This window comes from Mesoplodon bidens, assembly GCF_964165515.1.
Source record: "Mesoplodon bidens genome assembly, chromosome: 1".
NCBI classification, from domain to species: domain Eukaryota; kingdom Metazoa; phylum Chordata; class Mammalia; order Artiodactyla; family Ziphiidae; genus Mesoplodon; species Mesoplodon bidens.
The window spans coordinates 778,691-804,429 of record NC_138176.1 but is presented as its reverse complement, the minus strand read 5'-3'; the positions used below and the strand labels follow the sequence as shown (position 1 = coordinate 804,429).

Genomic DNA, 25,739 nt, shown 5'->3' with positions numbered 1-25,739 from the left:
GCGCATCCGGAGCCTGTGCTCCGCAACGGGAGAGGCCACAACAGTGAGAGGCCCGCATACCGCAAAAAGAAAAAAAAAAAAAAAAATTACTGTGACCAACTCCACTCTGAGTTTCTTTACATAACTTGCAAAATAGAAAAAATAGCATAAAAATTTGAAATACATATAATTTTTTTGAAAAAAGGTGAATCATCTGCAGTACACACCACGTGCTGAAGTTGACCATGGATTCTGCTGACTGGAGACAGGGTCCAAGGCTCTGAGGGGCCAGCAAGACCACTGTGCAGTCGGCATCCCCTAAAGAACCAAGGGCCGCTCACCTCTGCCTGTCCAGCCTCCTGGCGCCCAGCTCCAGGCCTAGACACAGCTGGCCCTCAGTGTGGTGAGAAACGGGTCAGGTCCACAGTCAAACCCGGGTAGGGGGTGACCCCACTGAGAGCAGTGACACCAATTACCACTAGAGGACAGCAACAGTCTGCAAATGAGTTCTCAAAGGTCTTAAGGTGAAAACCAAAATTTTACAGTCTTGTATGACCTCCCCTTTCCCTATTACCATATGTAAACATTTATGTTTTTAGCCTATTTTATTATAAGAATTGCTGTTTTAAAATAAAAGATAATTTAAGAATCATTGAGGAAAGAACGGCGAAGCTGGGGCACACACCCGTCACTGCAGCAGGCACCCTGCCACCCCGTCCCCTGACGAGCTCTGCTGTGCCCGCAACTAGTGAAATCAGCCTTAACTCCGTTATAGGAAGGCGATGCAGCAGCCCTCACACACCGGCTCTTTCTTTATGAATGTAGTCTTTTTCTTTCTTTTAAAATTAACCTTTTAATTTTTATCAAAGTGGTACCTACCACATGGTTAAGAACTACTCCCCAACCCAGCTCCCAGTCCTATTTCCAAGAGGGAATGACTCCTAGGTCTTCAGCTCTGTCTTCTAGCAGGTATATGCTTTCCTCCAAAAAACTGGCTTCTATCTTGATTTCCCAATTTATAAATTTTAAACATTACCTACAGAAGTCCCTTTCCCCAACTTATGAATATAGCTGGTCCCAGCATTACTTTTAATTCCCTTATTTATTATCTTTGTACCTCAGAATATCTTGTGGTCCCACAAAGTGACACCCGACTATTCAGCTTCTCAGATGAGGGTCTCACGCCACCTGTCCTCTTCCCCCTTCCCGCTGCTAAAATATGTTATCTGTGCTTTTACTTTACTTTTGTACTGTCAAAATTGGTAACACTGATATTTTACTAGGTAACCACAAATAAGTCTTCTTTGTCAAAATGCTAATCCTAACACTGGAATTCAATAAACACCATGATAATGTCTGTGTTTTTCACTGAAGAGGCAAACTATTACCTTTGTTATCTCCTGGCATTTCCAACTGGCTTTTCTCCCTCCCTCCTTTACCACAATACCTGTAAACTCTCCACAACACTGGGTCCTCCTTTGGCCCTGCCTGCACCCCCAGGGCCCTCCCCTACATCCTTGCCGAGGAGGCTCTCTCAGCAAGCAGCGCAGCTCAGCACCTTTTCTGGAGTGCATCTCCATTTCCAGCATCCAATATCTTTCTCTTTTCTGGGTTACTCCCTTGTTTTTCTGGAGTGTATCCTCAATTAACTTTCTAAAAACAGGTGTGTGACAAATACATTTTCTAGGTCCTCATCTGTTTAAAAGTAGCTTTCTTCACTGGGATACTTGAAAGTTTGGGTGAGTTAGAATTACATGTTGAAAACTACTTACACTTAGAACGTTCCACTTTCTTTTAGCTTCTAGTGATGGTTTCTGAGAAGACTGTTGCGTTTCTATTTCCTTCTTTTTCTTTTCTTCTAAATGCTATAGGATAGTCTCCGTATCTACTGTGACCTGATGATCCCTTGACGTACCTGGATGTATCTCTTCATTCTTCTCGCCAGTCATTTAGTGGGAGGGTCAATCATGAGATGGTGTCCTCTACTCAGGGAAGCTCCTGCGTTTCACTCCTTTCTCTTTTTTTGTTTTTTGTTTGTTTGTTTTTGTTCAGTTTTTTTTTGTTTTTTGTTTTTTTTTTTTGCGGTACGCGGGCCTCTCACTGTTGTGGCCTCTGCCGTTGCGGAGCACAGGCTCCGGATGCGCAGGCTCAGCGGCCACGGCTCACAGGCACAGCTGCTCCGCGGCATGTGAGATCTTCCTGGACCGGGGCACGAACCCGTGTCCCCTACATCGGCAGGTGGACTCTCAACCACTGCGCCACCAGGGAAGCCCCACTCCTTTCTTAAGAACGCGTTCTTCCCTCTTTCTGGAATTCCGATAGTTGGGTTTAGGACCTCCTGTTGTTTCTTCTGACTTTTCTGTCACATTTCCTGTCTTTCTTCATATATTTTCTGCACGATTTCCTCACACTTTAGCTTCTAGCCCTTCACTGACTTTATTTTCAACTTCAGAAATTACCTTTTTAATTTTGAAGAGATCTTTAGTCCTTTTCCTTTTGATCCTCATTCCTTTTCCACAACACTACATTTTAACTTTTAAATGCTGCATCTTCTCAAATACCTTGGAGGTTATTATTATTATTTTTAATATTTCTTCTGATCATCATGTAATCTGTTCTGTGGAATGAATTACAGAAACCTCAGCTACAGCTAGAGTCAGGCCAGGCCTGTCAGGAGGTCCCACGTCCGCCACGCACCGCAATTACCCCAAACAGCAAGGGGCCTCGCCTACATCTCAGACAGGAAGGGGCCTCTACTCACTGTCCAGCAGGAGGAAGGAACCTTCCCTCCACCCCCGACAGCCCAGCCGATCAGAGACCGGCACAGACAGCCAACAGGAAGCCTCGGTACTTTGGACCCCCAACTCCCCCAGTGGACTCTGGCTATCACAGCCCCTCCTGACTCCCCCTTTTTCCTAGAAAAGCAAGATCCCCCTCCTTGTTTTCCAGATTTCCTGTGGTCCACCAAAGTTTGCATTTCCCTAATTGCAATTCCTCTGCTATTCCTGAATGAACCTGCCTTCCCTGGTGAGATAACTGGACATTATATTATAAAAGCTGACAGTTTCATCCAGAGTAATTTTCCCTATTTCTTCTCGTTGGTCTTCTCTTCAGAGCTGAGGGCCTTCTCAAAAGTCTGAGGGACCTCGGTTCACACTGGAGAGTGTGTATGAGATGCTGGGGGAGTTCAGAATGGCTTGTCTGCTGACGGGCCCAGCTTTACAGTTGGTGGTGGAGACCAGTGTCTGGTGGGGACCTCTGTGTTAAGGACCAGAGGCTTCCAGGAGGAACCCCGAGTCCCTGCCTAGTATCAGATGTCCTGCCGGGGGGCCGGGTGTTCAGTGCGCCACCACTGCGCCTTCTCCGTCTCCATAGGCTGGGCACCTGAGCCGGCGGCCCCCTGGCTGTCACGGAGCCCTCGGCCCCCACCTGCTGCACAGTGAGGCCAGGGCAGGACGTTCGAAAGCCTTTAAGAAGCAAAGTCCTTCTCAGGGTGGATTGTTGAGCAAAAGCCACCTCTGTTTTGGAGGAAAGGCAGTCACGAGGGAAAGCCCCTTGGGGGGTGGTGGGCACAGTGAGACATGCTGGGCTGGCCTGGGGGCTCCATCCAGCCTCTGCTTCAGCTGCCTTGGTTTTCACAGGGAAACTTCCAGACATGCAACCAGCTTGCCTGGGCTCCAGTCCCAGCTCCGCCTCCACCTGCTGGGTGGCCTCGGCGAGGGCCTCAGCCTCTGCCTGCCTTGGTTTCCTTGCTCCCAGTGCGGGCACCGCAGCCCCTGCCCAGGAGCTGCTGCAGGGACAGAAGAGGTGCAGGTGGGGCCTCCATGGGAGCTCTGAGCAGCCTGTGGCCTTGGCTGCCTGCGAGGCGGGTGACCACAGCTCGGGTCGTGGTCACTTGTCAGCCCCCAAACACCCACGGGGGTGTCCCACGCAGGCCCCAGAGCGGCCGCTGGGATGTGGCGGCCGTGCTCCCGCACCTGGCCCCGGGATCCTGACCGAGAGAGGCTCAGGGATCCAGTCCCATCACCCAGAGGCAGGAGGCCAGGCCTCCTTGGATCCGGCCTCGAGCGGTCAGCTTGGCTGTGCGGCCATGATGGGTGTCTTCCTGGCCTGGAGGCCGGGATCCCGTCTTTCAGGAAATAAACTCAGAAGTAAGGCAAAGAGAAGAGCCTCAAGGGAAACAGTCTTTCCAGCAGAAATACTCACAACAGAAACAACTTTAAAACAGCCTCCTGTTCAGGAAAAGGGAAGGATCAGGAGCCCTGATTACTGACGAGCTGAATGGGGCCCGGGGCACAGGAGCAAGCGGCCTGGAGCGTCTGTGGCCGTCCCGGGGGCCCTGGAGAGCCCGCGCCAGCAGCGCTCGGGCGGAGAGGAGCCAGTGGCAGAGGGGTAATTTCCTTTCACTGAAATCACCCTTCAGTTACTTCCGAATTTACGTGGCCTCCTAAGTCGCCTGCTCAAAACTACTCTCAACAAAGCTGCCTGCCCGTGGGAGCGGCCGCCAGTCGAGCCTTGCAGCCCTTTCAGCCTCTGAGCCCCAGTCACGCCCGCAGCTGGCGGGGCTTGTGGGGCCTTGGGATCCTGCTGAACACGGCTCTCCGGGGGCCGCAGCTGAGGCGTCGCCCCGGCCGACGCGGGGCTGGCGGGGCAGCTCCAGGGCCGAGCAGGTGAGGCTGTGGGCCCCGCCTGGTGGGCTCGGAGGAGGCACCGCGCCCCAGGGACACGGGTCAGGCGCTGGGGTGACTCACGGACTGAAGGCCTGCAGGTGCTTGATGCCTGTCTGGATGGCCTTCTGCGAGCAGGTCACGGTGGCCTCGTGGTCCCGGGCCACGTAGGTGAAGTGGGTCAGCCGCGTCAGGGTCTGCAGCTCCACAAGGGGGTCCGACCAGCTGCACTCCAAGGCCATCTTCACCAGCTGCCAGGGGCAGGGGAGGGGGACGTCTGTGAGTGGGGGGAGTCTCTGCTGCCAGCTCACGGCTGACATCACATGGACGGGTCCAGTGGTCACCCGGCCTAGGCTGAGTCACCTGCGAGGTTGAGGCTTCAGCTGCCAACTGCGGCCAAGCCTGGGTGGGGCTGGCGGGTTGGGGACAAATGTCCCAGTGTCCACACTGCGTTCCTGCCACACGGGCAGCCCTGCCCTCTGACGAGCCAGGAGACCAGGCTCAGGGGCCCTGAGGGGACCGCTCGGCTCTGCTGGGAGCGCTGTGCTGAGAACGTGGCAGGGCTGCTGGCCACCTGGGGCTCCTTGTCTCAACAGCAGGATTTGAATAAGCACCTCGAGGTGGGGAGCCTTGTCGGGGCACAGCCCCTGGAGTGCCTACCAGGCGCCTAGTGATACCTACGTGGGCCAAGGGGCAGGAAGGTGACTTCTGGGGGGAGGTGACAATGGGGGGAGGTGACACCTGTGGGGTGAGGGAGCGACAGCTACCTGAGCCAAGGGGGGCACAGTGAAGTCCATGAGGCCCAGCCCGTTGCAGGAGTACATCTCCAGAGCCACGAGGACTCTGGTCACCGAGTTGATGTCCTCGTTGGTGCCCTGGTGGGAAGGAAGTGCAGAGGGGGCCCGTCAGCCCCGGGGCTGGAGGATCTGGACGACTCGGGAAGTGACCCTGAGAAACAGCAGCTCTGCGGCAACGATCGGAGCTGTTTGTGTAAATGTTTGTCTCCGAGCTACCTCTTCGTGTAATAGAGGAGCAGGCGCTGCAGTCCCTACGGTGGCCCGGCGGCTGGCTGACCCGGCCAGTGGTGGAGGGCAGGTGGCCAGGCACAGCGGGTGGCCCTCTGCCTGGAGGCCCGTCCCTTGGTCCTGCTCCAACCCGGTGCTCACTCCTGGCAGGCTCAGATGCCCCTCCCTGAGGGTCCCCGCCTTCCAGCCTCACTTCCCACCTGAGCCACGTGTCCTGGGCTCCAGCTGGGCTCAGGGAACCTCCCACTGGTGTCCATCCACGGCCCACGTCTGAAGGAGCAGAAGCCGTGGGGCTGGCCCTGCCCCCTCCCCTCTGGGTCCCTGGTTGCTCCCCTGGCCCCTCACCGCGACGGCCTTGCACTCACAGCTCAGGTGGCCCGTGGAGCCCTGCCAGGGAGGTGCCTCCCTCTGGCCTAGACACACCTCCAGACAGAGCCACGGCAAGGGGTCACTGAGGGTGGACAGCAGCCCAGAGGCCCAGCGGCTCTTGGCGGACAGTTAGAACCGTGGCCAGTCGGCTGGAGGAACAAGGGGATGTTCCAGCGGCCAGGCAGGCAGAGGAGGCCTCATGCCCCATCTCTCAGGGGTCGGCCTCGGCAAGGACGGACCCTCCTGAAGGGAGGCACTCGTTCCGCAGCCCCACCGCCCTGTCCCCCAGGCTGCTCGCCCTCGGGTGGGGAAGACTTCAGCGGGGGCGCCCCCCGGCCGGCACCTGCTCGTCCGTGCCCAGGCGCGGCCCGATTTGCTGCTGCAGCAGCTGCTTGGCCTTCACCCACGTGGTGATGAGCTGCTGCCGGGCATTGACGGGCACCACCTCCTCAGGCACCGTCCCGCTAGTCAGGTTCAGGGCGAACTCGCAGACCTGAAACGGAGGTGTCCTTGTTCATGACATCTGAATCCAAACAGGGAACCCGAGCCAAGACCCAAAGCTGCAAAAACAAGCAGACCTGGCTCTTGGTCCAGAAGGGAAGGTGGTCCAAACACGCACTAGTCCTGGGGCTGAGGGACAGCCTCAGGAGGAAGGAGGCACTGCTCTCGGCCACACTTGGGGCAGCCGCAGGCTCTGCACGTCCCTCAAACTCACTACAGAACTCACTTTCTCTCACGTTTACTAGGAATGGGTGATGGGTCATCAGATGCTTGTCAACACCCATCAACATCCCTCCTCCTTGACTGGGACGACCACCACACAGTCCACGTCACCGGGAGATGCAATCAGGGGACAAACAACCCCACTCGGTCACCATGGAACCGTCCGTATCCCTGGTCTGTGCATCTTTTATTTGGTGTTGCGGCTTTCCTGTTCTGAACTGGCATTGGTCCTATTTTTCTGGCCTTATGTTCATATTTTTCTGAGCTCTGGGACTTGCAGGGATGTCCCCACCACTGACATCCAGGTGTCCTCATCTTGTTTCCTTGCTTTTAGAGAAAGCGTGTCCCCCACCCCGCGCCCCATTTCCGGGTGGTTGAGAATGCCTGCAGCTTTCCTTCCTCAACTGCTCTCCCACTGACGCCTGCACTGACCGGGGTCTGCCACCCCCCGGCTCCAAGCCCACCCGCAGGCGCAGCACCTCCACTGCGGTCCTGACTTCAGAGGCGGCCTCGGGGTCCAGCGGTGTATGAAGTGGGTTTGAGCGTGTGTGTCTTCTAGACTTCTCTGGCGTCGGGGCTGGGATCCAGGTGATGATCAGGCCTCGCGCCAGGGTGCTGCAGAGCATCACCAGCAGCACTAAGTCTCTGGAAGAGAAGCATGTCTGGGCCAGCCATCCCAGGGAGGAAGCCATGGTGACAGGACTGCCTGCGGTGGAGGCTCGTCCTCCAACAGGCGGCCTTCATGCCTGGGAGACAGCTGTGCCATGTGGGTTGGACTCCTCAGGGAGTCCTGCGGGGCCTGGACAGAAAGGCCCACCTGGCCACCGTGCCCGCTGCCGGGTGTCCAGCAGGCCCTCCACTGGTCGGCGGATGGAGTGGGCTTGGACCAGAACCTCCCTGCTTCTTCCTGAAACATCTCAGCACCAAAACATTTAAAACCGTCAAACGCAGTCTGACCTGTGTCTACGACAGAGACACGGACACCCGCCTAGAAAGAGAGCTGCTCCTGCAACCCCTACAGTCCTGGGGACCCTGCCAGGGCCTCGCGCCCAGAGGAGAGGTGAGGGCACTGGCAGGCCCGTCCTCCATGGCTGCTCCGTCCTGTTCGCAGTGTAAAAATCCCCATGTGCACATGTAGCTGTGTCCTGACTCACTCAAGCCTTTCTGCTTCGGGATCTGACGAAAATTTTTAAATTTGAGTGTTTAGACTAAAAGCCCAACCAAGAAAAAACACAAAGAGGGCTTCAAAAAGTCATCCTCATTAGGTAAAGGTCTGACCTGACTTGATGCTCTCACATGTCTAACTTCAGGTAGTGAAAACATCGGTCTCTCATGAGTTCACACCACCTGGATATGAAAACTCTCGGACACTGATTTTCCACCCGCCCCAAATCAGACCAAGGTCGCTTTCCACCCCTGTTCCTACGAGACTTGGGCCTCGCCAACCTCCCTCAGAACCGTGCTGTTTGCAACAAGAGTGTGACAGGCTGGAATCTGCATGGCAGTGATGCTGCTGGGAATCCGTGTGCGGGCCCGAGGGCGCCTGAGCACCTCATCGATCCCCACACGTTGCCCTGCGGCTTAGAGAGGGTGAGTACCTTGCTTGGGGTGCACGGCCAGTACACAGAGGCCCTGTCGCTGCTGGGCACTAGTGAGGGTGGCCCCGCACGTCCCACCCCACAGCTCCCGGCCTGACCTCAGGGTCTCTGGCAGGGGCAGGATGGGGCCCTCCTGGGAAGCCAGGATGCACACAGAGACCGCCAGCCTCACCCACCCGCTGTGACCCACGGCCTTGACGATGCCCAGGAGGTGGTACAAGGCGTCCACGAGCTCCCCCTGCCGGCTGGCCGTGATGAGGTGCTGGTTGTGGTTCAGGACGTAGACCACGGCGTTCTGCGCGATCCACGCCTCCTGTATCTTCCGCCCGATGTCCGCCGAGCGCAGCCAGCTGTTCATGGCGCACTGTGACAGGCCCTCTATCCAGGTCCTACAGAAGGCGTGGGTCAGGCTCTCCCCGGGATCAAGACCCTTCCCAGACTGGCACTAAGACACCAGTGTGAAGCCGTCCCTAGAGCCCAGAGGTCAGAAAGTTGCCCTGCTGGGGGCCGCCCGCCGCTCCCGCCGAAGGACCCGGCCTGCCCATCTCCTCCCGCCTCCACCCCATCCGCCTGGCTCTCCCATCTCCCTGCTGGACGCCCCTCCCTCTGCCCCTCCCTGGCCGAGGACGGACCCCTGGCCGAGGCTTGCAGGCTGCCAGTCCACCTCTGCACCTGGTGTGCCCAGTCTCCCCGGCCCATCGCACACAGGCTGCCCTCCTCCGTCCACATGGACGCGTGGGACCTGCTGGCCTCAGACCAGCGCCTGGCAAGCCTTTTCTCTAAAGGGCCAGACAGTTAGTAACCTGGGCTTCGACAGCTACGTGGAGTCTCTGTTGTGTGTTTCTTGCTATTTAATTTCACAAACTTAAAAAACATCAAAACCACTATTTGCTCGTGGGCTGTATAAAAACAGTGGTCAGGTGTGGCCTGGGCCCTCCTCCAGGCGTGGGGAGTCCGGCCCCAGACGGGAGCGGCAGCGGCCCCTGGGGAAGGCCCCGGGCTGCGCTCTCACAGGCGACTTAAAACACCAAGACACACCCCATCTGCACAAAATCAGGGCCCTCCTTCCTGTGCCTCTCATGGGCGGAGTGAGTCAGGCGGCGTCCCCAACCCCCTCCACAGCAGGTGGGTGTGAGGGCCCGTCCACTGGGGGCCACAGGCAGGAAAGTGGTCCTTCTGCACAGTCAGCAGGGAGCAGCCAACAGCCTCGGCTCCTGCGACACTGCCACGTGGACATTCACTCACCACCGTGTTCACCTCTCAAATATTTAATTTTAGATGAAACAACGGCTAAAAACTGTGGTTGTTTCCACAGCACCTCGATTTCAGGATTGAACCGCACTTGGCATCTCACGTGGGCAAGTCTCTGGGGGGTTCCCTGTGGACCCTCTTTCCGTTCACATACTTCCCAGGACAGTTTCAGCCCCGACTACCGCTTCCCTCCGCGGACACCAACTCCCTCACACCTCGTTTCCACCAGTAACGAGGAAAACTAACCACAGCGAACAACGACCTGAGCTAGTGAGCCGCGCTGGACAGCCGGCCACTTCCCTCGCATGTCTGGGCGCGGCCCCCGTCCCAGCCTGTGCCCCCGGGCCACACGTGAGCGGTGCCAGGTGCATAGGACGCGCCCCCGCGGCTCCCCTACCGGTACGTGATCCACTCGGCATTGTCCTCTGGGGACTCGGGTATGTAGCCCGCCGGGTGCTGACTCAGGTCCTCAGGGGGCGTGGGACGGTCATTTAGCCACACGCCCTCTGATCGCAGCAGGTGGACGGTGGCCTGCAGGGGAAGTGAGTGGAGTGGAGGAGAGGTCCCGGGAGCACAGACCCAGCGCGATGCCCCCAGGGCCTTCCCGGCCCCTGGGGCCTCCCTGCCTGCAGCGACACTTCCCCCACCCCATGCCGTTGCTTCACCCATACACGCTGCATCTCAGAGAGAGACGGGCTCCGTTCGAGAGCACAGCCTGAGCCCCCAGGGACACAAACGTCCCCTTGTCACACCACAGGCGCACACGGCATCCCAGTCCCCGTCCCTCCACGGCTGTGCACTGAAGCCCTGCAGGCTGACAGGACCAAGGACGGGGGGCAGGTGGCCTTGCCTGCCTCCCGGGGGTGATGCCGGCTCCATCCCTGGCTCCGCGGTCACCTGCCCCCAGCTCTCAGCATGGCCTGGCCCTCAGGAGGTGCTCAGCAAACCCTCACTGAAAGAGCCAGGGAGTTCTGGCCGGGTTACCCCATCGACCCCCAAAATAAACAACCTCAAGTGGCCCCAAGAATCCTGAAGTTACAAAGTATCACCAAAGTCACCACCACGTGCAGGTGCAGGGATCCCAGGGCCAGCTTAGACCCAGCTCAGCCACCTGGCTGACGCTGGGGTCTCTGCATGCTCACTGCAGGGGGCGGTAGCGACCCCAGGTCAGGGCTGAGGGGGCTGGTTGCCAGCAGCCTTCAGTGGCCTCTGAGGGGCTGAGATCAGAACACACGCTCCTCCCTTACAATGGGTTCAAAGTGCTTTTGAAGCTATTCCCATGCAGAGGGCACTCCCAAATCCAGTAACCGTCAGTCTGCAGTACCTATGTCACCGTGGATTCACAATTCAAACATTACTTCTAAGGAAAATGAACATCTACACCCCTCACGATACATTCTGATTTATATTTTTCTCCCAGAAAATCTCCCAAGAACCCAGGAAAACTTCCCTAAAGAACAGGCTCCTCCGGGAGCAGGGCTGGAGTACAAGGTCACGTCCGCGCAGACGCAGGTGACACGGGGGCCGAGGGGCCGTGGGCAGGGACGCACCTCTGCGTTGATGAACCCCACCTCCGCGAACTTGCGCAGCAGGCTGGGGGACGCCTGCGTCTGCAGGGTGGCGTCCGACTGGCCCGAGGAGTCCTGCCCCGCGCCGTCCCCGCCCCTCTTCTTCTTCCCTGGAAACAGCAGAGCGGCAGGATGCTCAGAACGCGAACAGCCTTCCAGGGAACGCGGCGCAGCGCCGGGTGCGGCGGCGGGGCCTCTGCGAGGTGGCACTGTGCCCAGGAGGGGCTGGCAGAAACCTCCCAAGCGCAAGGGCCCCACGGGGCGGCGAGGTGTCCCCAAAGCCACGGCCACGGCCAATCTCCCGCCGATTCCCTGACAGCCGTGCTTTTGGTTCTGTCTGCGCTGTTCTGCCCCTCGAGAAGCCCCGGCCCCGCCCCCAACACCCACTCCCCGGAACTCCTGGGACTGCCCGCAGGTCCCCCCATCCTCACCGTCCGCAAGACCAACCTCTTCCAGGGACGTGCAAGCCGGACTCGTGTGGACCCGGCGCTGACGGGGGGAGCCAGCCCAGGCCCCACCTCGGCCCGCAGGCCCCCAGCCTGCAGCCCTGGGTCCCCTCGCTGAGCTCCCGCGGGCCCCCGCAACGACCCCAGGTGGGCTGGGGAGACCCCGCCGGTGCGGGCGCCCAGGCGCGACCCGGGGCCTACCTCGCTTGAGCCTCTCCTGCCGCTCCACCTTGCCGACGTCATACACGAGGCAGAAGCGGCTGGCCGCCCGGCACACATCCCACACGCCCTGCTTCCGGGCCACCTTGGCCAGCTCGGCCCAGATCTGTACCCTGCACAGGTGCGCGATGAGCCCTCTGCTCGGGAGAACCGGCGCAGGGCTCCTGCCAAGAGCCCAACGGACGCCCCAGCCCGGACGCGAGGCGGCGGGCAGACCCGCGGGGGTGCCGCCCGGGGCCAGGCGAGGGGGCGGGCAGCGGTCCGGTGCCCCCGCCGCAATGACCCACAAGCCCCGCACGCCCCCCGGCCACCGCCCGCTCACCTCTCCTTGTCGTTCCGGCCCCGCAGGCGCTGCACATGCCCCACGGCCTCGTCCACGCTGAGGGAGTGATGCCGCGCCTTCGCGTACAGGTAGGTGAAGCGGCCCCGCTCTTTCCCGGTGGAAACTGAGGGTGGACGGTGGGACGGGGCAGTGACGCGGTGGGTCTCGGGTCAGGGCACGTGCCCGCAACCCCAGCGCGCAGGACTCTGGATGGGTGTGGTGGCGCCTCCCGGGTGTCTTTTGACCTTTTCATGAAGATTAGGTCCCGCTAGCTGTGCCTTTGTGGGGGAGGGGCGCCGGGCACCAGGGGCAGCTGGTGCGCAGAACGACCCCCCTCTGCACCCGCCGGGCCGGCCCCAAGAGCCTCCACCCGCGCCCAGCACAGTGGCGGTCTCCGTGCCCACGGCCCCTCACCTTCAGGAGCTGACTGGCCGAGACCCCGCGGAAGGCCCCCGCCAGGCCGGGTGCTCCTGCCCGGCCCCTCGCCGAGTGAAACGCACCAAGAGAGCCCGAGCGTGTCCGGGGCGACTGCCCACTGGGCCCGTGCCCCTCACACCCAGCAGGACAAGAAGGAAGCACGGGGTGGCACTGCCACACCCCGGACAGGGTGAAAACAGGACCTGGTGACGTGCGGCGGCCACAGAGACAGCACAAGGTCCGTGGCCCACCGAGGCCAAGGGTCACATCCCAGAGCCGTCCCCCAGTCCCCATCCCAGATCCACAACACTGGCCACCGCGGGCTCCCTCCGCGGCTCCTGTCTGCGGACGGCTGGGGCTGCCCGGCTGAAGGCGGCCGGGGGAGCCAACATTAAGGGGGCCCTGGGCGACCTCGGGTGGGACTCCAAGAGGAAGGGCGCCGGGGTGCTCCAGGGCCGGGCGCTAATCTGCCATCGGCAAGGGTTTGATATACTTGGGGGTGATGCAGAGAAGCCCAGGACCCCCATGCTTGGGGGGGACAGTGGCATGGGGGGGAGTGCCCCCTAAAGTATACGAGGAAGCCCTGACTCCCAGAACTCCAGGATGTGGCCTTATCTGGAGATGGGCCTTACCAGGAAACATCAAGTTAAAATGAGGCCATTAGGGTGGGCCCTAATCCATTATGACGGGGGTCCTTAAAAGGGGAAATTGGACACAGAGAGAAACGGGTGCAGAGGCAAGCCAGCCGCGCAGGCCCGGGAGACAGGCCCAGGCGGCCCTGCCCCCCAGCCCCTCGGTCTCAGGCTTCGGGCCCCGGGCTGTGTGACGGTGAACCCTGCCGTGTGAGCCTCCCCCCGCGCCACGGGAGGTGCTGTGTCACGCAGAGTGGGGACAGGAGGCTGCGCACCTTTGGCCTCGTTCTCGCTGTCGAGCACGACCTGGAAGGCGTCAGGGGCCAGGGCCAGGCCCGCGCTCACCAGCAGCGCCCGCTTCTTGCGCACACTGTCCTCGGGCATCGCTTTCTTTGCCTGCGAGGGGAGACGGCGTGATGAGTGCCCGCGTCGTCCAGAGCAGCACCGCTGCCCGTCTCTCCTGAGCGCTCCTGGCCTGATGGGGCCCCGCCCAGGACGCCTGCCCTCCCTAGGCGCAGAGGCCACAGGGCCCAGGTCCGGGGGGATGGGGGCGCACCTGCTCAATGGCCAAGGTGGCCTTGTCCTCGGCGCGCTCGGGGACCTGGTACAGCATGGTGCAGAGGTGCAGGCGGTTGAAGGCCATCTTGAGCTTGTCCTGGTAGAGGCCCAGGGTGTCCAGGAGCATGGCCTTCTTCAGGTGCTCCAGGGCAGGCTCCAGCCGGTCCTCATCCTCCTCAATGTAGGCCATCTCCATGTGCACTTGGCAACGGAACAGGACCATGAGGCTGGGGGGACAGACAGCATTACAAGAGCCTGGCGGTATGTCGCGGGACCCCCCTGGCGCCTGGCTTTCCAGCCCTGACTCCCGCCCTGCCTTACCCCAAGGACACACGGAGGACCAAGAGGAGGTCCCTGCAGACCACAGGAGACCTCAGAGCCCGCTGGTGCGCCAGGGCCGAGGAGCAGCAGCTGGGCCCAGCCAGGCTCCATGCTACAGAGACCGGCTGTGACACGAAAGCCAGGTGGCGGGCTCAGCAAACACGGAGCGCCCAACGCTGCCTCTCGTCCGGCAGCCCGGGAGGCTCTTGGCATGGCCAGTCAAGTGCGTTTAGTACAACCGAAGGCCAGGCTTTGCCTCAGGGGATGGGCCCTCTCGGCTCTGCTCTGAGTTCTCTCCGACTCATCGGCCGAAGCACACACACACCCCTGCTCAGAATGCCTCCCGTGGACCCGTGGGCCCTGCCCGGCGTTTGCTCCTGCCGCTGCCTCTGCTGGAGCCTCCTGGGCTGGGCGGAGCTGGAGACAGCCATGTCTAAGATGGTAATACAGTCTCCTCAAAGCCTTTCATCCACAGCACGCAGAGCCCCATGCCACAGCCTCCACCCTGGACGCAAGCATCAGAAAAGCCAACAAATTTGGTCAAATTAAAGTTCTAGGAGACCCACGAGCTGACCCTCAGCCACGACAAGGCATGAGCATCACACGCTAGGCCTGTGACCTCAGGGAAGAGGACGCAGTGTCCACAGTGCCTGGAGGCTGGCGCTCCGCTGCTCGGGGGGCGGGAGTGGCGGGCAGGAGAGGGCACCTGGTTGATGCCAAGGGTGAGGTCTGCACTCCCGTCAGGGAACCAGGTTCCACGGACTCTGCCTGGAAGTCTGGACAGCAGCCAGTCATGGGCCACTTCCTTCTGTCTTGAGGCAGGGGAAGAGGCGGCCCACAAAATGGGAGCTGGACCAGCACCGAACTGTGTGCTCTGGGCAGCCTGACCTCGAATCCATAATGCGAGACTCATCCAGGGCTGAACCACGCGAGGAGCCAGCTGAGGCAAGCCGACACCACAGAGAGAGGTCTACACAGAGGCACAGCCCTGGTCAGGAACAACCTGGCAGGCGGAGAGGTCTACACAGCAGAACAGCCAGCATCAGGAACAACCTGGCAGGCGGAGAGGTCTACACAGCAGAACAGTCAGCATCAGGAACAACCTGCCAGGCAGAGAGGTCTACACAGCAGAACAGCCAGCATCAGGAACAACCTGGTAAACCATTGGCTCAAGGAAGCCACAGAGATGATGATGAGTAAGCACAGCAGATTCAAATGAGAGACTCCGTCCCTGCCGAAACAGGATGAATGGGACCAGATGAAAAGGACTTAGAAATGAGTAATTTTCAGTTCCTTCTGCTTCCAACTGTGATCAAGCCTCTGCCATGAGTAGCCACTGTAAAGCTGGACCAAACACAGCACTGGGTCTGGGCAGCCTGAGCCTGGGGTCCCTGGAGGCGGGAACTCAGGAAGGAGCCCGTGCCCTGCCTGGAGACAGTGTCCTGTGGCATCGCGGGCAGAGCACTGGGCCCAGAACCAGGGCACCTGCCGTCCACAGGGAGGGGCTCTGCTCTGGGCTGGGAAGGAAGAGGAGCCGGGTACCAGAGCAGCTGCTGCAGGCCTGCCCACCAGAGAGGAGAGAGCCGGGTATCCCTCACTCACACCCCGGGTGTCAGCCGAGCCCACGGAGATCGCGGGTGCAACTGGGCTAGAGGCTGAGCCCCACTGAGACAGGCTGGAAGACACTGTAACCTTCCAGAGATATGGCCAACAAAACACGAAGCCAGCTCTCAGCCAGTAACTGAAGTACCCAAGAGAACAAAAAGCAACACTCTCTTAAAAAAGATCACAGAATCCACAGACTCCACAGTGCACCAACCACAACATTCGGTACACACAAAAAAAATACTGGACATGCAAGGAAGCAGGAACAGGTAGCCCACAGTCAGAACGTAAGATGGGCCAGATGCTGGGTTTTTATCAGAAACTACGAAGGCCAGAAGAAAATAAAACAACCTCTTCAAAGGGTTTAAAGAAAAAAAAAATCTGTAAACCCAGAATCCAGCAAATGGTGAAAATAATCTTCAAAGATGAAGGTGAGGTGAAGTCATTTTCAGATCAACAAAAGCCAAAAGAATTTGTCACCAGCAGTCATGCATTACAAGAAAAAAATAAAGGAAGTTCCTCAGGCTGAAATAACAGCAGAAAGAAACTTGGATCTGAGGGTAAGAAAGAAGAAAGAGCCTGTGGGATTGACAAAGAAGTGGGCAAATAGAAGAGACTATTGATTTTCTCTGTAATTATCTTTAAAAAACCACTGGCTGCTAAAAGCAAAACAATGACACTGTAAGATGAGGTTCATAACACATTTAGAAGTAAAAGACATGATAACAACCACACAAGGTGGGGTAGGTGAAGGGAAATGCGTGAGGTTTTCCCTTTGCCGGGTGGGAAGCACCGCCTCACACAGACTTGGCTAAGGAGGAGGTGCACTGTTAGCCCTACAGCAATCCCCCCACCCCAAGGGTACAGTGGACAAAAAAGCTGATAGAGGAAATAAATGCAATGGTAAAGAATTCAATTAACCTCAAAGAAGGCAGGGAAAGAGCAGCAGCAGAACAGAAGCGACAACTGGAAACAAATGATGAGATTGTAGACAAGTTCAAAGCTACACTAAATGCAAAGAGACTAAACACTCCAGTTAAAAGGCAGAGATTATCATACTAGACAGAAAGAAGTGAGACCAAAGTACATGCTGTTAAAAGCTGTGTTCTATGCTTTAAATTGAAAGATCCACAGAGGATGGGAATTGAAAGGATGGAAAAAGAAATGCTTCAGATGGGCCCAGATGGTTTCACTGGATTCTATCAAACATTTAAGGAAGAAAACACCAATATTGCACAAACTCCTTCAGAAAGCAAAGGAGAAAGAGTCCTTCCCACCTTCCCAATTCAGTTAATTAATAAATTCAGCATGACCTTGATGTCAAAACCTGACAGACATTACAAAAGAAGAAAATCACAGGGCAACGTCCTCATGAACCTACACATAAAAATCTTTAACAACACGCTGACATATGTCACGACCATGCAGAGAAAGCAAGGTTGGTTCACCACTCAAAATTCAATCAGCATAATTCACCACATTAAAGAACAAAAGAGAAAAGTCACAGACCTTTTAATAGATGCAGAAGAAACTTTCGACAGTACTCAACACACACCCATGATTAAAAAACAACACAGCGAAGGGACCTTAACAATGTGTGTATTCTACTGTGTGCAATTATATCTCAATAAAGTTAATCAGAAAAAGAACTGTCAGAGAAAAAGAGAGCAACTAGAAGACATTATTTTTAAAAATCAGGCAAATATGAAAATAAACTAAAAGGATATTTTGGAAGAAATAGTCATTAAAATTTAAAAACATAGGCTAAAAAAAGGAAGGAAAATTAGAGAATTTGTAAAACAAAAGAGTACTAATGGCCTGGAGGAAATCTGTCAGAATTCAGCGTGTCACACATGGGGGATGGGGCCATGAGTGTGGAAGGTTTGCTGGGGGGGCGGGGGGGAGGGTCGGAAGCTGGGCTAGGAGCCTGTCATACATCCCCATGGGATTCCAGAAGGAGAAACTATTTTTAAAATGGGTAAAAATCCCTGATTTGAAGAGAGATGCAGCTCTTCACAGCCAAGACCCCCAGGTGCCGGCAGGAAATGAACCGTACCGGAGACCCTGGGGACCCCCCTTGCCCACCCTCAGGCTGACAACCAGGCCCCTGGCTCCCCTGCCGAGACCCCTGCTCCGAGGGCTCACGTAGGCGATGAAACCCAACCCTAATTAATCACAGGAGCAGACGGGGCAGGGCAGCTCTCCCCACCGCCCCTCCCTGCGGCTGCACCCCCCTCCTGGGTGACCCTCCACACCTCTTCTCTGCCCACACACCAAGTCCCCGTCTCCAGCCCCCTTGTCTGCCGGGGACCATCTGCAGCGTCCCCTTGGGCTGCGACCCCCAGCCTGGGGGCCTCACTGACTCACCGCCCACCCCACCTTCCCTCCTGCGCCTGTGCCCACAGGCCCTGTGCCCTGTCATCCCCCTGCCACGCAGCCCAGGACCCTCCTGACAAAGCCCTATCTCCTCGACCCCTCTCGACCTCAGATGGGCGCCGCCCAGGTGCCCCCCAGCCTCCCCCTGCAAGGCCCTGCCCCCCGCACTCCAGACGCACCTCCCCCACGGCCCGCCGGCCTCTCGAGCTGGCACTTCTGCGGGGAGCCGTGGAGTCCCACTGCCCTTCCTGCCCACTTTTTGGGGAAATGAGTTGGACTTCGTCCTCACCCCAGGGGTCTCCCGCCCGCTGTCTCCCCCCGGGGGGATAGCCCAGGACCGCCACCTGTCCACCTTCTCCAGGACCTCCGCGATGCTGGTCAGCGACTTCCGCAGGTGGTGTCGCAGGTCGTGCTGCAGCAGCGGGAGGCACGTGTTCCACTGCGTGGCGCACACGACGTGCATGACCTGCGGGTCGCCCAGGCGTACAGCTCGCTGGAGCACCATGTCCAGTCTCTGTACTATATTCAGCTGGGTCTGCACAAGGGACAGTGGCCATGTGTGAGGCTGGGGTCAAACGCGCACCACAGGGCGAGCCAGGCCAGCCCCGGCCGACCCTGAGCCCAGGCGGCCGCAGGTGGGGCCCGGGCCCACTGTCTGAGTCTGTCAGTGATTTTTTCTAGAAGGGCCTGGCTCGGTCGAGATCCTGCCTTAGAACGGGCTCTGCGCCCTCTGGTGTGTCTCTCCTCTGTGAGCCCGTCTGAGCGAGGCTGCTGATCTCCTGGCCCTGCATATTTATGGGGCCCACGCCCAGTTACGTCCACTACCCAGTGAACAGCTCCTCCAGTCCGTGCCCCACATGCCCTGCCCAGCAGACAGGCGCTGGCTGGCCTCAGCCCACGCAAGGGGCCTCACCAGCTCCACACCTCCCTCAGCGCCCACCAGGGCTGCCTGGGCGCCTAAGCTCAGCCATGTCCATGGGCCCTGGCTTCTGGCACCTGGGGGCCTCCCCTCGTGCTGCTCCCAAGCCACAGGGACCAGCGCAGGCTTGGGGTTCAGACCCTGTGCCTCCTGCCTGTCAAGATGCGTCCATCAAAGCCTCATTGAACCGGTGCCCCTGAAGGGCCCCTGGCCGAGGTTCGAGGCCAACAAAGGCAGAGGGACACAGCCCTGCAGTCCCTGCACCACCACCTGCCAGCACCAGCACGTGGTCAACAGGTAGCCCATGACCTCCCTCGAGAAGGTCAACGCCGGCAGGGGCAGCCACCTGGGCAAGTCCAAAGGGAACACGCACATCCCCCAGGTGGCCTCAAACTCGCAGAGACCCGGCCCAGCTGCTCGTCCTCTGGCAGAGCTCACAGCGCCAACGCTGCCTCTGCTGCTCCCCCCGGGCTAGGAGGGGACGTGGGGCAGGACAGTCCGGCTACAGGGCTCCAGAGAGGGTCCCAGGAGCTGAGACAGGGAGCAGACACCCGGGCCCCAAAGAAATGCCAGCTGGCATCATTCTGTTTCAGTGTATTTTGGTTCCCTTTTTTCAACTGCAGGATTCTTTTTTTTTTTTTTTTTTTTTTGCGGTACGCCGGCCTCTCACTGTTGTGGCCTCTCCCGTTGAGGAGCACAGGCTCTGGACACGCAGGCTCAGTGGCCATGGCTCACGGGCCCAGCTGCTCCGCGGCATGTGGGATCTTCCCGGACCAGGGCACGAACCCGTGTCCCCTGCATCGGCAGGCGGACTCTCAACCACTGCGCCACCAGGGAAGCCCTCAACTGCAGGATTCTTATTAAAGAACATAAATGATCGCTGGATTCCTTTTCTGGCAGTGGCTGCTGGACCAGCTCTGACTGCATTACATAGGACGCTGAGCTCACGTGGTCTGTCACTTTGCCGCCGTGTTCACCAAGCTGCCGTGCGCCAACTCCTCATAGAGACAGCTGCCTCCTCACTAAATACCAGTGGAATATTCTAGACAAGTCAGGGGTTTCCAAAGGGGGCAGCGAGGGAGGGACGCTTGTGGCGGTCCTCTGGACCTGCCCCCCACCCTCCCTGGGGTCCCCCCTCCCCCATCCCGTGGTGACCTCACCACTTCACTGGAGCCCCTCTGTTTCCCAAGCCCAGCGAGACCGACAGCCCCACACTAGAGCCGGGGCAACGTCTGCCTTCCTGGACCTGAGTCAGGATGGCAAAGTGCTCTCATGGGGACTCAGCGTTCACCAATGGCAAGTGTTATCAGTGTGCTGGGGTGGGCCACTCCACACAGGCCGCAGGAGGGCTTGGCCAGAGGACAGTCTCACCCCAGCCCCTGACCCAGAGAATGGCCTGCATAAACCCTGACGTCCGCCAGGCCAAGGTGGCCCTGGGAGCCGTGGGGGACCCAGCTCCATACCGCGGAGGAGGACGGCAGCCGGCCTCGGCAGCTGAGGGCCACCCAGGCCCCTGGAGCTCCTGCCAGAGAGGCCACAGTCACGGGTGGGAAACCAGGGCACAGGGGGCTGGCCCGTGCCTGTCAGGTCTGCCCCCCAAACCTGGCACCAGTCAAGTCACAGGGTCCAGGGAACCTGCACAACAGTTCAGCCTCTGCTACGGCTCCTAGTTGAGGACTTACCTCCACAGCCTCTCGGGTGTAGATTTTAATTTTATTTGCAAGTCTTACAGCTTCCAATTCACACTCCAGGCATTCGATTTCAATTAGCTTCCTGGGATCCTGCGGGGCACAGGAGTTTCTGTGTGAGATGGAGAGTTTTAACGAAAGCGATCATGCACATTCATTAACTTCAAAGACCATTTAAAAATAGAATTCGTGTACTAGGTAGAAATTCAACAAATAAAAATCAGATAATACAAATATATATAAGAAAAAGTTAAAATGTTTCCAAAAGATGCAAAGATTTGAATAAGAAAGCTAGAAAAAAATTGTTTTTCACCTTTGATAGTTAATTTCACTGGACACAGAACTTTTAAATAACTACACCAACTTCAGACAAATGCCCTGTTATGAAATTTGGCTGACGATTTCTTTCACTGAATCCCTGCCGGGTTTGGACGGGGCGTCCTGCTGGAGGTGGCGGGGCAGCAGGGGCCTGGGATTTGCTGGGTGGGCGGCTGGGGCACACTCAACTGTTACAAACTGCTCAACCGTTTTCCCAAGGGGTTGCCGTTTCCCATCCCACTCCTGGCCATCTGGGACGGTCAGTCTCCAGTCTAGCCATCTACTAGGTGTGTGCTTGTGAGATAACAGCTCACAAAGTTTCCTCTTATTTTTTTCTCTTAACGTTTTTCCCAGAACTTTTATCATTTTAACTCTCACGTTTTGGTTTATGATGCATTTTGAGTTTATTTCTGTCCACGGTATGAAGTGCAGGCCGATGCTCACTTTCTCGCATGTGGTTGTTTCCTTGTCCGGGACCATTTGTGGACGAGATGCTCTGTCAGCCACCGGAAGCCTCTGCACCTCATCCAAGCTGGAGGCCCTGAGTTTGCGGGTCTCTTTCTGGACCCTGTCCTGTCCCTCAGTCTCTGCGAGTCTCCATGTCAAGGCCACCCTGTCTTAACCATGGTGCCTTTATATCAGGTCGTGTTCGTCTTCTGACATTGTTCTGCTTTTTCAAAGCTGCTTTTAGCCATTCTAGATCTTTTGCATTTCCACATAAATTTTATACTCAGTTTGTCAATTTCTGAAACACTCCTGCTGGGACTTTGATTGAATCACGTTGAATGTACAGTTCAATCTGGAGAGAACAGACATCTTAACAATATTGAGTCTTTTGATCCATGTTATTATCCTTGCTTTAAATAGCCAATTATCTTTTCAAGAGATTTACATATTTTTCAGTCTCTCTGTGACTCATGTGACTCCCCTTGCTGGTCCTCTTCACTATTTGTGTGGATCCAGATTTCCGCCTGGCATCATTTTCCTTCTGCTTGAAAAAGTCCTTTAAAATTTCTTGTAGTGTAAGTCAGACTCTTTCAGATTTTGTATATTTTAATAAATACTTATTTTGCCTCTGATTTTCAAAGATATTTTCTCTGAGTGTAGATTTTTTAGGTTGATAGTTTTTTTTAATTTTATGTTAATATTTTAAGGATGATCTTATGTCTTTTGGCTTATTTCCTACAAAAAGTCTGCTGTCATTCTTCTCTGTTCCTCAGTACATAATTTCCTGCTCTTTACAGACGATTAAATTTAGAATTTTGAGCCATTATTTCTTAAAATATTTGTTTTTCTGTTCCCTCCTTTCTCTATTCTTCAGGGGCTCTGATTACATATACATTAGTCTGCTTCAAGTCGTCCCAAGCTCACTGATGTTCCCTATATCCTCCTTAGTGTTTCTCCTTTCTGCTTCATTTTGGATAGTTTGCATTACTATACCTTTGAAAGTTTGCTAATCTTTTTTTCTGAAATGTCTACTCTGCTTTATTTTTATGTAAAAATTTTAATTTAGGTATAATTGACAAAGAAAATTGTATATATTTAAAGAGTAAATGTGTAAAGTGTAAAAGCATATACATTGTGGAATGATTCCCATAATCAAATGAATTAATACATCCATCACCTCACATTGTTATTGTTTTGTTTTCTTTTTGGTGAGAATGCTTAAGATCTTTCTTACCAAATTTCAAGTATACTCTACAAAATTATGAACTATAGTCACCAAACTGTACATTAGATCCTCAAAACGTATTCATCTTAAAGCTAAAAGTTTGTCCCCTTTGATCAGCACCTCCCCACTTCCTGCACCCCCAGGCCCTGGCAACCACCATGCTATTCTGTTTCTCTGTCTGGCTTCTTTCACTGAGCATAATACTCTCCATATTCATCCACACTGTCACAAATGGCAGGATGTCCTTTCTCATCGCTGAATAACACTGCATTACACACACACACACACACACACAATTTTCTTTATCCATTCATCCATCAACAGACACTTAGGTTGTTTCCACATCTTGCTTTTGTGAATAATGCCGCAGTGAACATGGGGGTGTAGGTATCTCTTTGAGATCGTGATTTCATTTCCTTTGGACATACACACAAAAGTGGGATTGCTAGTCATATAGTAGTTCTATTTTTAATTTTTTAAAGAACTTCCCTACTGTTTTCCATAATAGCTGTATCAATTTACATTCCCAACAACAGAACACAAGGGTTCCCTTTTCTCCACATCCTCACCAACACTTGTTATCTCATCTTTTTGATAACAGCCATTCTAACAGGTGTGGGGTGATACTCACTGAGGTTTTGATTTTATCTCCCTGATGATGTTGAGCACCTTTTCATATATGATTTGAGTATCTTCTTTGGAAAAATGTCTATTCAGGTCCTTAGCCCATTGTTTCCCATTGGAGGATGATGATTTCCTACTGATGTATGAGTTCCCTATATATTTTAGATATTAAACCCTTATCAGATATATGGTTTGCAATTATTTTTCTCCTATGCCATAGCTTGCCTTTTCATTGTGTTGTTTCCTTTGCTGTGCAGACACTTTTTAGTTTGATGTAGTCCTACTTGTTTACTTTTGCTTTTGTTGTCATATCCAAAACATCATTGCCCAGACCAATGTCAATAAGTTTTTGCCCTATGTATTCATATAGGAGTTTTACGATTTCAGGTCTTAAAGTCTGTAATCCATTTAATTTTTGTGAGTGGTGTAAGGTAGGGGTCCAATTTCATTCATCTGCATGTGGCCATTCAGTTTTCCCAGCACCGTTTATTTAAGAGGCTGTCTTTCCCCATGGTGTTTTCTTGTTGCCCTTGTCAAAGATTAGTTGACATTATGTGTGTGGCCTTATTTCTGGGCTCTCAATTCTGTTCCATTGGTCTGTGTGTCTATTTTCATACCAGTACCATATGTTTTGATTACTATAGCTTTGTGGTATAGTTGGAAATAAGGAAGTGTGATGCCTCCAGGTTTGTTCTTCTTTCTCAAGAGTGCTTTGGCTCTTCCGTGGTTCCATACAATTTTTTTTCTATTTCTTGAGAAATGCCATTGGAATTGTGATAAGGATTGCATTGAATCTGTAGGTGATTTTGGGTAGTATAGACATTTTAACAATTTTCATTCTTGCAATCCAAGAACATGGGATATCTTTCCATTCTTTGTGTCTTCTTCAATTACTTTCATCAATGTCTTCTAGTTTTCAGTGCGTAAGTCTTTCAATTCTTTGGTTAAATGTATTCTTAAGTCTTTTACTGTTTTTGATGCTATTGTAAATGGAATTGTTTTCGTAATTTCTCTCGCAGATGGTTCATTTTTAGTGAACAGAAACATAACCAATTTTTGGATGATGATTTTGAATCCTGCAACTTAACTGAATTTGCTCATTAGTTCTAATGGTTTTCAGTGGGGTCTTTAGAGTTTTCTCTGTATAAACAGGTTATGCCAAATGCAAACAGAGACACATTTACTTCTTCCTTTCTGATTTGGATGACTTTTATTTCTTTTTCATGTCTGACTGTTGTGGCTAGAACTTCCAGTACTATGTTGCACAGAAGTGGCAAGAGTGGGCACCCTTGTTTTATTCTTGATATTAGAAGAAAAGCTTTTAGTCTTTCACCATTGAATATAATGTTAGCTGTGGGCTTGTCATATGTGGTCTTTGTTATGTGGAGGTACATTCCTTCTGTACCTAATTTGTTGAGAGTTTTTATCATGACAGGATGTTGAATTTTGTCAAATGCTTTTCCTGCATCTATTAAGATGATCGTATATTTACCCTTCATTCTGTTAACGTGATATATCGCATTTATTGATTTGCCTACATTAAACCATCCTTTCAACCTCAGGATAAATCTCACTGATCATTGTGTTTGATCTTTACAATGTTCTGCTGAATTCAGTTTGCTAGTATTTTGTTGAGGATTTTTGCACCTGTGTTTATCTGGGATATTGGCCTGTAATTTTCTTTTCTTATAGTGTCTTTGTCTGGTTTGGTATCAGGGTAATGCTCACCCTGTAAACTGAATTGGGGAGTGTTCCTTTCTCTTCAATTTTTGGGAAGAATTTTTGAAGGATTAGCATTAATTCTTCTTCAAATGTTTGGTAGAATTCACCAGTGAAGTCATCTTGTCCTTGTTTGGAGATTTTTGATTACTGATACAATCTCCTTACTCACTGGTCTATTCAGATTTTCTATTTCTCCATGATTCAGTCTTGGTAGGTTGTATGCTTCTGAGAATTTATCCATTTCTTATAGGTTACCCATCTTCCTGGCATATAATTGTTCACAGTAGTCTCTATGATCCTTTGTATTTCTGTGTTATCAGTTGTAATGTCTCCTCTTTCATTTCTGATTCTGAGTCTTCTCTTTTTTTCCTAGTCTAGCTGTTTGTCAATTTTGTTTATTTTTTTCAAAAAACCAGCTGTCAGTTTCAATGATCTTTTCTATTTGTTTTCTGGTCTCTATTTCATTTGTTCTTTGCTCTGATCTTTGTTATTTCCTTCCTTCTGCTAACTTTGGGCTTTGTTCTGGTTTTTTTGTTTTGTTTTTTTTAGTTCCTTGAGGTATAAATATAGGTCATTTATTTCAAATCTTTCTTTTTTCTTATTGTAGGTGTTTTCAGCTATGAACTTCCCTCTTAGGACTGCTTTTGCTATATCCTATAAGCTTTGGTTTGTTGTGTTTCCATTGTCCTATGTTTCTAAATCTTTTTTTTTTTAATTTTA

The 25,739-nt window shown here is 54.4% G+C and overlaps 1 protein-coding gene across 1 annotated transcript in view; it reads right to left on the bottom strand.

Moving 5' to 3' along the window:
• The window catches only part of CFAP46 (cilia and flagella associated protein 46), a 95,927-nt gene that overhangs the window by 53,530 nt on the left and 16,658 nt on the right, over positions 1–25,739 (bottom strand). Inside the window, exons 10-22 of the mRNA XM_081249549.1 lie at positions 20,678–20,776; positions 18,421–18,611; positions 13,773–14,001; positions 13,492–13,612; positions 12,168–12,291; positions 11,828–11,958; positions 11,163–11,290; positions 10,010–10,143; positions 8,538–8,750; positions 7,243–7,408; positions 6,384–6,533; positions 5,414–5,521; positions 4,731–4,897 (exon numbers count right to left, since the gene is read on the bottom strand). Coding sequence (XP_081105675.1) covers positions 4,731–4,897; positions 5,414–5,521; positions 6,384–6,533; positions 7,243–7,408; positions 8,538–8,750; positions 10,010–10,143; positions 11,163–11,290; positions 11,828–11,958; positions 12,168–12,291; positions 13,492–13,612; positions 13,773–14,001; positions 18,421–18,611; positions 20,678–20,776 — 1,961 coding nt within the window. The remainder of the gene's footprint in view (positions 1–4,730; positions 4,898–5,413; positions 5,522–6,383; positions 6,534–7,242; positions 7,409–8,537; positions 8,751–10,009; positions 10,144–11,162; positions 11,291–11,827; positions 11,959–12,167; positions 12,292–13,491; positions 13,613–13,772; positions 14,002–18,420; positions 18,612–20,677; positions 20,777–25,739) is intronic.